The following is a 16,262-nucleotide window of genomic DNA, read 5'->3' as shown; positions in this document are numbered from 1 at the left end:
CGACACACAAACATGACATCAGTCGACACACACGTCCCAGTCGTCATTTGTATCCCGGTGTCCTAGTCTGTAATTTCTCTTTGAGTGTCCCGGTCGTCTTTTTTTTCTTTTTTCTTTTTAGTTTTTTTTTTGTAGTTTTTCCCTTTTTTAGTTTTTTTATTTTTATTTTTTTAGTTTTCTTTTTCTCCTTTAATTGTCAGTTTTTTTCCTTTTTTTAGTTTTTTTTTCTTTTTCAGTTTTTTTGTTTTTTATTAGTTTTTATTTTTTTCTTTTTACCTTTTTTTTTATTTTTTTTTATTTTTTAGTTTTTTTTTCTTCTTTTGTTAATGCTAAAGCCAACATTCGAACCTGGAACCTCTCGGACCTAGAACCTCTGACCTTCTCTGTGTCCCCGTCGTCATTTATATATCCCCCTGTGCCTTTTGTTTTTAGTTTAAAAATGGAGAGGCATTCCCAGAAACAGAAGATATTTTCTGAATAGGTGAAGACCAGTGGCACGTTTGAAGGAGACCCTAGAAAGTAGAAAAACTATTAAAGTGTTCATAAATATTTACTTGTCACATTTTCAAAACAAATTTTCTTCCCTCCCCCCTCTGTATATTTCTATTAATGTTTGCTATGGTAACCCTTGTGGTCCTTTTTATTGGCATGTTGCGGTTGTAATAGAACATCATCCCTGTAAAATAATATAAAAATTTAATAAAACAGGTGGTTTATTTATCCATTAGAAGGAGGGGAATTAAGGTGAAAAAACTTTAATGAACTAAAATTAGGGATGCTCTAAGCCCCAAGATTTATTTCTGTTACAATCTCAAAAAAATAATAAATAATTTTCATGAACCGTCTCAATTATAAAGACCTAAAAATTAAGTATAAGGAGTAGAGGGTTAAAAAGGGCGGCCAAAAAGCATTTGAATTTGTTAACCACAATATTTTAGTTGAGAAACTTGTAACTGATTTCAGTGTTGATTCTTTCCTGGTTAAATTAGTTGTAGGCCCTTTCCTTTTATCTGTTATGATCAATAGCCTCACTAAGAAATACTCGCTACTCCTAAAAAAGGCCAAGCAGGAAACTCTTGAGCATAGGTGAGGAATGTTGTGCCTCCGTTTTGCCAAAAATGCAATAATGAACCTTCGTACGGTACATATTTTCCCCAAAAGACACTTCCCACCCAGACACAGCTTACCACACTGCTTCTGAACCCTTTTCTATCTTGCACCCTCTCTGTTGCTTTGTCTCCACGCATGAAAAAATCTTTGTTCCCTTCATTGCTAATAAAATCAACCACTAGTTTTCCTTTTTTTCGGTACTGGTGATACCCAAGTCCGTTTAATTCATTTGTTCCCTCCCCCCTTTTTATATGTTCTTTTTTGAATTTGTGTCACGCTAATTTTATTTCACTCTTTTTTATTTTTTATAGTTTTGCCTTTTTAACTTTCTGGCGTTTTTCCGCTTAAAATTTTGACTAATAAATAGTTTTGCCATTCTGATATTGCTGTTTCTGGCATTGTTTTGCCATATTTTTAGCTTTTGTACTTCTTTTATGATTTTTATGATTCTGAAATGCAAATTTGGCTCTTCGGGTTTGTGATAGACATTTTTTAATATAATATCTTATCTTACCTTTTTTGTACATTGGAAGATTATATATTCTGTCCTGCCGAAAGATTATTATATTGTGAGAACTAGCTAACCACTGCCTTCCTACCAAAATAAACTTATAATTGAATAGGTCAATCAAGAAAGAGACTACTATCTTTGAATTAATATCAATTGAAAAACTTTATCATGAGATGTTTTCCTTGAATCATGGCTTTTTTTCATATTTCAGTTACTATGGGCTGAGGTTCACTCTTTATTATCTTACAGCTACTTTTGCAACCATGAGGTACTGCTTGCTTTTGTTTTTTGTTGTTTTTTTTTCTCAGCAATGGCCCTTTGTTTGCCTTGGGATATATTTACGCTATTCTCTTATTTTCCATATGAATAAATCATCTTATATTTCCATGCTTTTGAAACTTATCAAAAATTAAAAGCTTTATCCTGCATATGGAAACTTCCCCCGCTATTTGAACTGAACTTTGAGGGAATAGAAATTGCTTCTCTTCGTGGTTTAAAAGTTTTGCCGTTTTAAACTTCTCTAGGTAAAACTACTTCAAGTTTGGAATAAAATCTGTAAGTTGGAATGAAACTCGGAATAGATCTTAACGCTCAACTAAGGTTACAAGTGCCAATGAATAAAGATAAACGAATAACAAGATGATTGGGAAGAATTATCCCCTTTTTTGAATAGATATAACTAGGCAATCCAAATTCTGAAAACTTTCCCAATTATCAGAGGCAGTGCTATACAGTTCCCTATAGAAAAACCATATGGCTCAAATGTTTAATTTTTTTCCAGGGGCACTTCTTGTGGAAGGGGTAGTCATATAAACTTTAGAAGTTGATCATTTGATTAAAAATTGAGAGTTCTAGTTCCCTTTTTAAGAGTCAAAAGCAATCGTAGGGTATCTAGCCTTGCATATTGAGACACCCATTTTTTTAAGAATAGTTCAAAGATCAGGCGTCAAAAACTCCAAAGTCGACACAACCTCCCAGAGCCCAGAGGCAGGTGTTGCAAGTTATGTCCCAGAGACATATAAGGTTCTCATAGAAGAGGTGGTCATATAAACTTCAGAGGGGGTTCATTTGTTGGAAAATTGGAGATGTTGATCCTGTCTTAAGATCAAAAGTGGTCAGATTTCATCTATTTCCCTCTTCCTCCGACTGACTCCCTTTTCCCCAAATCCATCCAATCAAAATTTTCAGGAAGTTTTTTATTCGAAATCGTCCAACAATCAGATAACGAAAACTTTGAGGTCAACACAAGCCCCCCCCATAACTTGGGGGAAGGGTTTTAACTTATGCCATGGGGACATATAAGGTTTATGTGGAAGAGGTGGTTGTATGAGCTTCGGAGTGGACTCAAATAATTATAAAGTAAAAATTTCAGTTACCTTTTGAAAGTCAAAAGCGATCGGATAGCAACTAGCCCCCTTCCCCCCTCCTCACAGCCTATTTTCTAAAATATGTCTAATAAAAATTTTGAGGTTGACAATTCGTTAAAAATAGTTCAAAGGCTAGACAACAAAAGTTCCAAAGTCACCACAACCCTCAAGAGCCCAAGGGCAGGCTTTGTAAGCTATGCCCTGAGTACATATATGGTTCTTATGGAAGTGGTGCTCGTATAGACTTCAGGACAGGCTTTTTCAATTGGTAATTGACATTTCTAGCTCACTTTTAAAGAGTGAAAAAAGATCGAAGGGGAACAAGGCCCCCACGCCATTTTTCCCCAAACACATGCGATAAAAACTTCAAGATAGCCATTTTATTAAAAATCAATTTAAAACAGCTCCGGGGCTGACACAACCCCCAGAACCCGGGACCAGGTGCTGTAGGCTGTGCCCCGGGGCATATAAATTTTTAAGGGAAGAAAGGTCGTATAAATTTCAGATGGGACTCATTTGATTGAAATTTAAAAGTTCTAATTCCAATCTTAGATTTTTACAGTGAGAAAAGGAGGCAATACCCAAGTTCCTGTTTGTTATGACTTTTGTTTGTTCCAAGATCGATTTGCATATTCAATTTAAGTTTTACTAGTTTTAATATTTATTTATTCCTGTATATTAGTACATATTGTATATTTGTTTGCTATAATTGTGTATTTACTTTCTGTTCGTTTTGGATTTTATTTACACTCCAGTAGCAAAATATTTTTATTCGTTTTAAGCTTGATTTGAGTATCCAAATTAAGTTTTACTCATTTTAATATTCATTTCTTCATTTATATTAGCACATGTTGTATGTTTTTTATATGATTGTTTATTTAATTTCTTTTCGTCTTGGGTTTCGTTTATTCTTTATTAGTAATTTCTGGTCGTTTTGAGTTTGGTTTCTTTTTCTTCTGACCTTAAGTTTAATTAAATAAAAAAAAAAAGTTTTTTTTATCGAAAAGTAAGGAGAGACACTAACACTTAAAATGAACAGAAATTACTTCGTATGTGAAAGGGGCTGCTTCCTCATCAACGCCCCGCTCTTTACGTTAAAGTTTGACTCTTTCTCTTAACTCTACTTTTTAAAACAGTAAAAAAACTTAGCGTAAAGAGCGGGGCGTTGATGAGGAAGCAGCCCCTTTCATATACGAAGTAATTTCTGTTCGTTTTAAGTTTTAATGTCGCTCCTTACTTCTCGTTAAAAAACTTGTTTTTTTTATTTAATTTCTGAATGTTTTTGAGTCAATGCATGTTTTGATTTGGGCTCTCCGCAGATGAATAATTAAAACGAAATTTGCATATTTTTTTTTTGGCTAAATGGCTTTCTCGTAATTTTTATCGAATGATTTTGAGAAAAAAAGGAGCAGGGGAGGATGCCTAGTTGCCCTCCCATTTTTTGGCTACTTAAAAAGGCAACTAGAACTTTTAATTTTTACGAATGATTTTATTAGCAAAAGATATACGCAACTTTTAAATTAGTTTACATAACGAACTTCTGTCTTCTTATTTTTTAATTACGTATATGAAGGGGTTCACCCCCTCGCTCTTTACACTAAAGCTTAAATGCTCTCCCAATTTCTGAAGAAGGACCCCCGAATCACAAAAGCCGTAGAATAAATAGTTGAAATTACTAAAAATACTTTAGCGTAAAGAGTGAGGTATTAGGAGGAGGTGAGCCCATCATATGCGCAATAATTTCTGTTCGATTTAAGTTTTAATGCTTCTCCTTACTTTCAATTGAAAAAACTTTTTCATATATATTTTTTCATTGTTTTTTTTAATAATGCTAGAAAATCCTGCGCTCCCTTCATGAAAATTAATTAATATTAAAAGGCTGTCAAAATTTATCAACCCAAACAATAGATGTATAAGATTTACTAAATTATTAATGATTCTGTCTCAAATATTTTCAATGGAATACCTTAAATTAGGTATTTGTTTAATTAATTTGTCTTAAATATTGGCATGTATATGTTTTTGGAGCACCAGTATTTCGTGGATACACCTGCTAATTGCCTATTAATCGTGGATATATGGAGAATATGTAACATCAAGAGATGCGTTGCGCTATCCAACAAAGAACGTCAACTAAAATAATTGGGCCACGTATTATGGAGGCCACCAGAGTACTTGTTTCGCCAAATCCTTCTAGCTAAGCCCCTCAGCTCATGGAAGAGACGCCAAGAAGAACAGCAGAAAAACTGCTGAAACCTGGTTAAATCAGACCTTGAATCTTCCTGGGGAGGGGGGTCGAGAAATTTTGGTGACAGATGACAAACCAACGGCTCCTACTTGTAAAGCAGCTGGCGGAAGACTGCACTACATGGTCCGAACAAGTCTCGAAGATCCTCGATGCCTGGAAAGGTGAAAGTGCATGATTCCTGCCACAAATACAGAGAAGTGGGCCAGAAATATGCCATAGCTATTTTTTAAGCTACATACATGGCTGGAACTTTTAAACAAACTCGTGTTTGGAATGGAAGGGGCTTCAATGCGAAATCTAAATTTGTCAGGACATAAAAACAATGCAAACTGTTTAGACACAATCATAATATGTTAGGGTGTAAAATCGGAGCAACAACATAAAACCACCAATACTTCAGAATATGCAGCTTCTCTTTAAAATATCCGCTATAAATTCACAAATTAAATAATTTGCTAGCTTATACAAGAGACACGCTGAAACAATGTGGCTTAACAGGATAGAAAGCGATGAATTTCAGTACGTATCGATTTTCTTATATAAACTATTTTGTACGCCAATTCGCTTGCGTCAATTACCTCGCACTTATCCTCAACAAAGAAGGTTCTAAAAACTGGAAGGGTCTATAGCCAAGCCCTGCGGAGTAAATATTGACAAACAACCGTATATTGAACTGCCAGCACTGACGTAGCTTGGGTAACCTACACCAACGGATAATTTTCAGTATTTGTGCCCCTTCTCGAGCTGATAAATACTTATAGTTGAAAGAGCCGTATTCCACAAGAAAAAGTTTGGATTTCATGGTTTATATGGTTCATTTTCGAAGCATGTAGCATTTTCATGGAAATAGAACTAGGAGGTGCAATTTGCAATACGATTTTAAACAATTTATTGGAAAACAACTGAAAACATTTTAACAATTATAATAACTGGAGAAGACATTCCTTTCTCTAACAAGTTGATTTTCTTTGATTTCACTTTAGCAAGCTTGTCAATTTGTCAAAAAATTGTCACAAAAAAATTGTCGAAAAATATTGTCAAAACTTGTCAAAAATTGTCAACTTGTCAATTTGGCAAGCAAACTTGCCAAAATGAGCACCCTCAATTTTTCGATACTAAGGAGTGGAAAGACGGTCTTGTTCCATAGAATACGGTCTTGTTTCATTGGAACACGTAAATAAGACAAAACAACTCAGTTTACTGAAGAACAGCATATTCTAACACTCTATGTTTACAATACGCCTTTGAAACAGCAATCCTTAGAAGTGCATGCAGTACAATGTGCAGTTTGGGAAATGTATCGTATCTATAACTTAAATATAGCCAAGAATTTCCAAAGGAGTTCCAGTAGAACTTCAGACTGGATAATGAGCAATATTTTGTAGTCTCTGATTCCTGTGCATAAATTATGAACATTGACGTCAGTTCAGTAGAAATTTCCAGAATTTAAGCAATTTTTATGAAATGTTTGAAACTTTGTCAAAGCCAAAAGAGTTTTGATGTCTGGTCAAAATCTAAACTGTGTGTTTATTTTTATATGTAAGAATCACATTGATTTCCTTTGTTGTAGTTATTTCATTTTCTGCAGACAGCGATGCATGTGCGATGCACAAGTGATGCACATGTGATGCATTAGCAATGCATCAGCGATGCAGACAGCGATCTGGACATGATTAATTTTCTCAATTATGGTGTTCCAAAAATATAACTAAACTAGGAAGTTCAAGTTTTGTGCACAAACTCGCCAGGAACGTTTCTGCACGATTTTTGGTGTCAGGCGTTATGTCTGGGCATCCAAACTATGTTATCTTGCGATAATCTTTTCCAACAGCCCTGTCAGTTCGTGTAGTTTATCAGGAAAAACCTTCAAAGTTTGGGACCGTGCACTACAGAGTATTTCAGACTCTTTCTTTTAATCTGTAAAATTCTTCCGAACGAGTTGTTGAACAAGAAAATAACCAATTTAAGCTCTAAATTGTTCCGAATAACGTTACATCAAGAGTATCCTTTTCAGCTTAGCCAACTCATGCAAAGATTATGTTGTGCTTGTTACAGTTGACAAACAATATTTTGTAAATTCTGCATTATAGGTGCTATTGAAGGCCTTGGTAGATGCCCAGTTATCACTGAAAAACTATCACAGCCGTGAACGACGATGTTAATTGTTCTCCTCTCCCCAGAGAATATTACCCCTTGGAAAATTCTCCCTGGAGAATTCAGCCCCGCAGAAAATTTTCTCCGTATAATTGACCCGCCCCCCTCCATACTCTCAGATAATTTCGGATTTTCATGAGCAAGGATTTTGAAAGTTCTAATCAGATTTACAAGTAACAACGAAAGATTGTTCTTTCGTTGGCGGTATTTTCGTTGGCGAAAATGGCGGTATTTTCCGCCATTTTTTGCCATAAAGCGATAATTTTTGCCCAAAGGATGCTATAATGCCATCGAGTGAAAAATTCAGAGGTAAGCAATTGATTCAAAATGATCAAAAAACGATCCGTTGATTTTCCCAGTTTCAGAGATAGTAATACCTTGCGGTGGAGCACTCGATCATAAAGATAAACTTTGTCCATACAAAATAAACGGTTAAAATATACATGTTTCCTAAGCTTCATTTAACTAAATTTATTTATTTGCAGCTTATTATATAAAATTACGTATAATGGTGTATAATTTTGCATTAATTATTATAGAGGAGGGTTGGTGGACTTTTATGTAGATGAGTGGGGGGAGAGGGTACTTGTATATTCGATAATTGTGCTTTCATACCCAAATTTTCCATCTCTTGTTGAGGGAGAGGGTACTTGTATGTTTAATAATTGTGTTTTCATACCCAAATTTTCTACATCTTGTTGAATTTTTTGATATTCACAGAAGAAGATTTGGGGGAGGCGACGTACAATGGAGAAGAAAGCTAACATTCAGATTGCTATCAGAACAAAAGTGGAGAACTGGAGAAAGCATCGTAAGCAACAGCAGGAAAATCTTCAGCTGTGGAGAGGGGGTGAGTAATTGCTACAAGAAGCTTTGTTTTTACTCAGATCTAAGTGGTATTATATCTGATTTTCCTATTTATATACATCACTTAATGTAATCACGTTTTCCAGGGGGCAGCCCCCTGCGTATATGGAAGAATTTCTGTCTTTTATATTGTTTTTCTGTACTTTAAATTGAAAAAGAAACCAATTTGATGTCTGGTCGTTTATAGAAAAACAATTTAGAAAATTAGGCTATTAAAACTTAAGCCTTCAGGTATCTTACCCCCTTCCCCTCTACGCAATGACCTACCACTCCTTCTTAATAATTCAGTACTGTATTGTGAAGCAAATACCTTCAGTTAAATAAAGCATTAAAATAAAGGTTTTTTGCAAAAACCTTTTTTTGCAAAAAAAAGTTTTTTGGAAGAAAAGGTTTTTTGCAGTAATAAAAGACGTGTCGCCCTGCAGCACCCCTGTTGATATTACCCAAATTTTTCTATTGAAAAATCCTACCTGACACTTTGATCTCTGCTGAAAATATCCCCCATACAATACCCCCGTAAGATTTAAAATTGTAAATCTAAAGAGAAAGAAGACAAAAAGAACTCTGAATATGATTTCAGGAAAATTCCTTCCAGAAAATCCCCCCCCCACTGAAAATTCTCTTCCTTGAAATCCTATCCCCTTGCAAAGAACTCTCCTTCGAAAAATGTTTGTATGCATTTCAATAAATAAGTGCTATCTGTAAACAATGGACAAATTGCAAAATTTACATCCCTTTCCCTAGAGGCGTGGGAGTTATGTCACCCCCAGAGGCATATATATTATAACTTTCAATTATGATGAACAATGGGCTATCATAAAATTTTATTCTGATGTTTTTGTGGAAAAGGGGCATGGTAAGGGGGTTAGTCGCTTTCAATTGTGTTTGGTCACAAGATTGGTTATAAGATAAATTTCGAAAATGATAAAGGAAAAATATGTCTGAGCTTCCTGAAAATACCGAGACTCCTGCATATCTTTATCTCCATCAACTTAACATGAGGTTTGAAAGATAAGTTTTCATCGACAAAATATGCCCAAAAAACGAACATATCGATCTTCAGATCTAGAATTATTCCATTTGGCTGGTGAATTTCTGATAACCGGGGATAAATCCGAGAAACATGCGAAAATATGAAAAAACTGGATTTAGATAAATCTAGGATAGGATAAGTAGCATCGAGCCACAAAATTACTCTCTCGAAAAATTGTTTTTTTGAATTTTATGAAGCTTTGATTCGTAATTTCCCGAATTGCCAAGTGTGGCGTCATCAGCAAAGCAATCAAGGATATCAGAAGATGACAAACTACAGTTGGCACTATGGGCAAGGGAAGGCTTAGGATGACAAAGTCTACAGCAATTAAATTTTTTTTCCTTTTTTACTACATAAAGAAGATCATTTACATAAATCAAAAATAGCACAGGTCTTAAAACTGATCCCCAAGGGACGCCAAAATTCACTTGTCAGGGTGAAAACGGAAAATTGTATCAACAGAAATTAACCTATCATTTAAATAAGTCTGAAACCAAGAAAATACTTTAGTCCTAATACCAAGATGAGACATCTTCGATAGAAGAATTTCATACGTTAAGGAATCAAACTCCTTACGAATATCCAGGAATATATCAACCGGAATTAATCCCGAATCTAATGCAGAGCGTTAAAAATTTTAAAGGGTCATACAGGCATGTTCAGTGGAGTGCTTCATTTGAAAACCACATTGAAAATCATGAATAAGTTTTTTAGATTTTAGAAAAGTAAGGAGACGAGAAAGCATAGCCTTTTCGAAGATTTTACTGAATACTGATAAAATAGAAATTGGTCGACAATTTGCTGGATCATTTCTTGGCTCACCTTTATACAAACCGATCCGAGCACGCTTGAGAGCATCCGGAAAAACACCACATTTAAATGCAAGATTAACAAGTTTTGTCAGAGGCAAAACTATTGAAGAAACAATAGATTTAACTACCTTAGTAGGAATAGAATCTGACCCACATGAGGAAGAGTTTTTCAAGCCATTAACAATTTTAGTAATTTCACTTACTATTATTGACTCTAGAAACATAGACTTAACACAAGACGGCCCAAGGTAATATCTAAAGTCCGTCTTAGGCCAAGACAAAGTAACTTTAGAAACAGTATCCTAATCAATACTAGCGAAGAATGAAGTGAATGCCTCTTGGACATTAAGCTCACCCTCTACAGCTTCATCATCAATGACCAGACTCATAGGTAAAGAGCTAGATAAAGAACAGGGCTTAAGCCCAGAATTTATTTTTTCCAAGTTTTACCAATATCATTGTCACACGCAGCGAAATTATTTAGATAATAGAGTGGTTTTCCTACACAGGAAGTTATGTACATTCCGGTAAATCTTAAATTAACAAAGAGGAATAGCATTCGCTGAAAGTATAGTGCATTTATAAGACCTCCAGAGATTCTTTTTCCTTCTCTGTCAAACAGTTCGTGGTAACGAACTGTAGTAAGGAGCGACCCGGCTCAATAGTAAACAAAACTCTAAAAACGGAATTTTGATGCTAAAATATACATCAAAAGAATTGGATTTTCAGGCTGATTTTGAATATATAAGTTTAATCAACTTTAGTCTTTGTCATCAAAAGTTACGAGCCTGAGAAAATTTGCTTTATTTTGGAAAATAGGGGGAAACACCCCGTAAAAGTCATAGAATCTTAACGAAAATCACACCATCGCATTCGGCGTATCAGAGAACGCTATATGTAAAATTTCAAGCTCCTATCTGCAAAAATCTGGAAATTCGTATTTTTTGCCACAAGACAAATCACGGGTGCGTGTTTATTTATTTGTTTTTTTTCTTTTCCCCAGGGGTCATCGTATCGACCAAGTGATCCTAGAATGTTGCAAAAGGGCTCATTTTAACGGAAATGAAAAGTTCTAGTGCCCTTTTAAGTGACCAAAAATATTGGAGGGCACCTAGGCCCCCTCCCACGCTCATTTTTTCTCCAAATTCAACGGATCAACATTTTGAGATAGCCATTTTAATCCACATAGTCGAAAACCATAATAACTATGTCTTTGGGAATGACTTACTCCCCCACAGTCCCTGGGGGAGGGGCTGCAATATACAAACTTTGACCAGTGTTTACATATAATAATTGCTATTGGGAAGTGTAGAGACGTTTTCAGGGGGATTTTTTTGGTTTCGGGGGTAGGGCTGAGGGGAAGGGGCTATGTGGGTAAATCATTCCTTGGAGAAATATGTCATGGGGGAAGAGACCGAAAAATTGGAGGGCAACTAGGCCTCCTTCCCCACCCCTTATTTCTCAAAATCGTGTGATAAAACTAAGAGAAAGCCATTTAGCCAAAAAAGGAATTAATATGCAAATTTCATTCTAATAATCTGTTAATCTGATTCAATACAAAAAATTCAATAAGATTGGACAAGTCCTATGGTGGAGAGCCAAAATCAAACATGCATTGATTCAAAAACATTCAGAAATTAAAGGAAAAAACTAGTTTTCTTAACTGTAAGTAAGGAGCGACATTAAAACTTAAAACGAACAGAAATTACTCCGTATATGAAATGGGTTGTCCCCTCTTCAGCACCTCGCTCTTTACGCTAAAGCTTTTAATTGTTTTAAAAAGTAGAATTGTGGCAAAGAGTCAAACTTTAGCGTAAAGAGGGAGACGTTGAAGAGGGGACAACCCATTTCATATACGGAGTAATTTCTGTTCGTTTTAAGTTTTAATGTCGCTCCTTACTTACAGTTAAAAAAACTAGTTTTTTTCCTTTAATCTTTTGAGAAGTACGGATGTCATCTATTGGCTTAGAGGAACAATCCTTTTAGACCTTTGGTTAGGAGGTGAAACTTTACAAATGCTAAGAATAGTCTATTTTACGGTTCCATAAAAGGACTTAAATAAACTAGAAAAATCCTTATTATTATTGAACAAGCTCTACGAATTTAGACCCAAGAAGAGACAACTTTTTCTCACAAAACCTAATAGAATAGGTATCCAACACTTGAGCCCAATTATTCTTCCCCTGTTTAAAGCTGAACCGAGAATATATTGGAAAATAATCCCAAACTAAATTTGAATTTTCCTTGAAGCTAAGCGTAGGGAAAATATTGTCAATCAAAAAATTTACTCGTGCGGGGATGGATGTGGTTGGTGGAGTTCCTGCGGCAACCATAATTGAAAGAAAATCAACAGAAGCCGAATATTTTAATTCCGTCAAATGTATACTAAATTAACCTTTTTGATTAACTGACACCGACATTTCAGTAATGCAAATTATAAGATATATACATGGTAAAACCTCCTTTAGTCTTCTTGCAGCGGCTTATATGTTTCATTATTAAACCAAGGATGTCCAATAGCATTTCATTGCCAGAATCCAAAAACGTCTCACATAAACCAACAACATCAGACTCTCCATCCAAAATAATTTGTCTTAAATTATCTATTGACAAGGAGAGACCTTGAATGTGCAGTCAAACAATAATTCTCTTTCGTAATCTCCTGCCTCTCAAATCCGGAACATCTTTACTATTACAAATAGGGTCTATATTAATCGGATTTGGGTTATTCTGATTCACAGAGTTATTAGGATACTAATTATTATATTTCGTTTTATAATTATAATAGTGAAACGTTCTACACGTTTCGGTACTAATACGTATTATATAATACGTTTCTATGGTTTAAATGTATACCGTTGAATTAGGGGAGTCAAGCTGTTGCTAAGAATTCGGGCTTCTCTAAGAAAAAAACTCACAAAAATACAAAAAAAAAAATACAGTTTTAAGATTCAAAAGTGTACCCCTCAATCAGAGAGGTCAAGCATTAGCTAAAAAAATTGACTTCTCCGTGAAAAACTCACAATTATAGCTCTTAATATGACTTTTAAGTTTGTTTTCCGACGAAGAAAATACGTTTCTATGATTTGATTGTGTACCCTAATATCAGGGGGTCAAGTTCTGGGTAAGAAAATTGAACTTCTCCGAGAAACCTCACAATTATAACTCTTAATATGATTTTCCAGTGTGTTTTCTAAAATATATATGCAAAATATGCTGAAAATCCGGTTTTAAAAAACTTGCTTTTTTTTATCTAATCACTTGAGCGACTAAATATTTGATCTAAATATAATAAATAATAAATCATTTATTATATAGTAATACAAATATAAATATTTAAATGTTTGGTAAATGAAAATTGAAGAAGGAAAATGTTATTTACCAAAGAGGACCATCAGGCTTAAATTTTGACTCATGAATGAATATTTTGTTGAGCTATAAATTTCTTTTCAAACTTCTAGAAATAGAAATTTGTTGCTCAACCGAGTAAACTTTTATCACAAATACATTCAGGTCTGTTGAATATCATAGCAACATTGTCTTACATAGATTCATCAGTACATAGATTCATTGTACATAGATTCATCAGGTTATGGAAACTGAAATTGCATGCTTGGATATTAAACTCGATATGACGGTTCTCTTTCGGTAAATGTAAAGAAGAAAGAAAGTCATTTAAGATGAAAGAGAAGAAAGGGAAATTTGCAACAAGGGACCTCTTGAGCCACTTTGGCAATTTTTGAAAATCTCCTCCAGACAATGAAACTGAACTGGGGCTTAAAAACATACAAAAAACAGAACAGTTAGGAATTTAAAATACTAAATGAAATCGGAAGCAAACAGGAGCTTTGAAAAAAATTGAACAAAAACAAAATTTAGGAAAGGATCGAGAACGGAAAGCGCTAAACTAAATCATTCAAGCTGAGCACTTTTCAAGCACTCAACTACTCTTATGGAAATTCAAAATAAACTCAGGAGCGCCGTCAAATATATGACCAAAGGACATGAAACTGTATGTTGAAAAGTCATTTAAAAAATGGGTAAATTAGAATTTATTTTAATAAAGCACAAAATGTCAATTCTATTTAGTTTTTTATCAATTCCCAGAATAGTTTACAAAATTTTCCTAAGACTCCTCCAAAATAAAACTGAGAAAAAAAAAACTCTGACTGCTTAAAGGAAACTTGTTTTTCTTCATGGTCAGTTAGTGCCATTTGATAGTTTCTGACTTGCCTGCGAAGGACCTATTTTATCATTCACGTGTCTCGTGATACCTATTAAAAACACCCACATCTACGGTGGCGGAAGTACGTTTGGGCTAAAATTTCCTTTGCTTATATCACAATATACAGGTATCCTTTTTTTCTTAAACAAGATCGTTACTAGCGTTCCTCTTTACAATAATCTTTCTATTACTGTCAGTAGTAGCGCTGCCTAAGAAAGGGCTAAGTGGAATTTCTGCATTCTTTATTTTTACCTAGATACTTGGTACGAATGAGCTGTAAAAACTTCAGAAAGGTTCATTTGATTGGAAATTAAAGCCTCTAGTACCCTTTGTAAGAATCAAAAGTGATTGTAAGTTTTCCGGCCCAATCCAAAACCTTCTAATTTCCAAATCCATCCGATTAAAATTTCGTGCTAGTCACTAAAAACTTTACTGTAACGAGCGAGGAGTACTATTACTGCATCGTGAAAATATTACTGCTTCTAGTCCTAAAACCACTACTGCAGTATCACTGCTACTACTTCTACTAGTACTAAAGCTAAGACTACTATTAATTCTATTTCTGTTGCTATTACTGCTATTACTATAACTAGTAGTACTATTACTGGTGCTACTAGAGGCGAGGGTATAGAGAGAAAAATTTTAAATAATATTGAAATTACATTAAACAAAATTAAAACACACCCTGTCAACATAGGTTGTCTCGAGTACGTTTCAGGAATACTTCAGGAACGGAAGGTGGTATTAAGTGTGTGGAAGGAGATCCTTAAAAAAAAAACAAAGGTGCTATATACATACTGATACTACAGCTACTGCTACTACACCAGCTAAGGGTGTTAAGATGGAACTTTCAAGGAATGATTACACAGATATTGAACTAAGTCAAAACGAACTATGATCATGTAGACAGTCAAAAGGGTGACAAAGCAATATCAAATATAAGGCAAAAAAAGGTAAAGAATACAGCATTAGACTTTACAGTCCCTACCGGCGGTGCTGATCTCCGTTTCTTGGCCCTTCAGCCAGGAAGTGCAATGGGGGGCTGAGGGCCAACCATCCTGTGATTTCGCACACCCTTCCTGTTTACCTTCCCCAGATTTCTCCAGGTACCCATTTAGAGCTCGGTTTACTCTGGCTGAGCTTACAAAGTCACACCACTGGTCCCCGTCCCAAACTAAGGATTCTTATTAAGGGTTCTAATTAGGATTCGAAATAATCATTGGGAACACTAGGAATCAAAATAATGGCCTATGTTATTAAGTAAGACCTTTTGGGGTAAGCTGTGCTGGACTTTGAATTAGCCAAAAGATACTGTGTGTGTAAATTTAATGCTGCTTCTACCGTTTCTGTAACTACAACACTAACGGCATTAAGTTGAAACTTTTAGAGAATGTCTAGGGGCAATTTCAATTAAAAGAAAGAAACTATATGCATGTGGGTATTAAAAGGGGATGGTATTGCGGGTATTGCGGGTATTTGTATGGCCATTATAGGCCATACAAGGACGTAAGCAGCGCTGCTCTGTCACAGCCATTAATTTCATTCATATATCAAAAGAGTTAATTTGATTGGAAATTAAAAGCTGCAGCGACCTCTTTAAGAGTCAAAAGTGATTGGGGGGCAATCAGTCCTCCTTTTTAGCTCATAATTTTCCAAACACTTCCAATCAAAACTTTAAGACAACCATTTTATTCAGCCCATTTGAACGGTTTAGTAGCTATATATCTAGGTTTTCGGGTAGGCTAAGCCCCCCCCCCCACAGTTATGTTATTTGCCCATTGTGCTTAAAAATTCTTTTTTCTCATTTAGTTTAAAGCAGCATTCACTTTTAAGGGATAATGGGCCAATTTCATAATTTTGGGGGGTTGACATACCAAATATCCCTAAAGACAGAACTGCTGGACATTTCTACTATGCTGAACAAAGTGGTGGTCT

The 16,262-nt window shown here is 35.0% G+C and overlaps 1 protein-coding gene across 2 annotated transcripts in view; it reads left to right on the top strand.

Moving 5' to 3' along the window:
- The window catches only part of LOC136038882 (uncharacterized), a 154,398-nt gene that overhangs the window by 30,601 nt on the left and 107,535 nt on the right, over positions 1-16,262 (top strand). Inside the window, exon 2 of one of the 2 annotated variants that reach the window (XM_065722347.1) lies at positions 8,111-8,240. In XM_065722347.1, the coding sequence (XP_065578419.1) occupies positions 8,138-8,240 (103 nt within the window). In that variant the 5' untranslated portion in view covers positions 8,111-8,137. Of the gene's footprint in view, positions 1-8,110; positions 8,241-16,262 lie in introns of those variants that run through there. The other variant, XM_065722349.1, reaches the window with a different exon arrangement.

Source organism: Artemia franciscana, chromosome 18 (assembly GCF_032884065.1).
Source record: "Artemia franciscana chromosome 18, ASM3288406v1, whole genome shotgun sequence".
Taxonomy (NCBI): Eukaryota; Metazoa; Arthropoda; class Branchiopoda; order Anostraca; family Artemiidae; genus Artemia; species Artemia franciscana.
The sequence above is the reverse complement of the archived record's forward strand: the minus strand, read 5'-3'. Positions and strand labels throughout refer to the sequence as shown.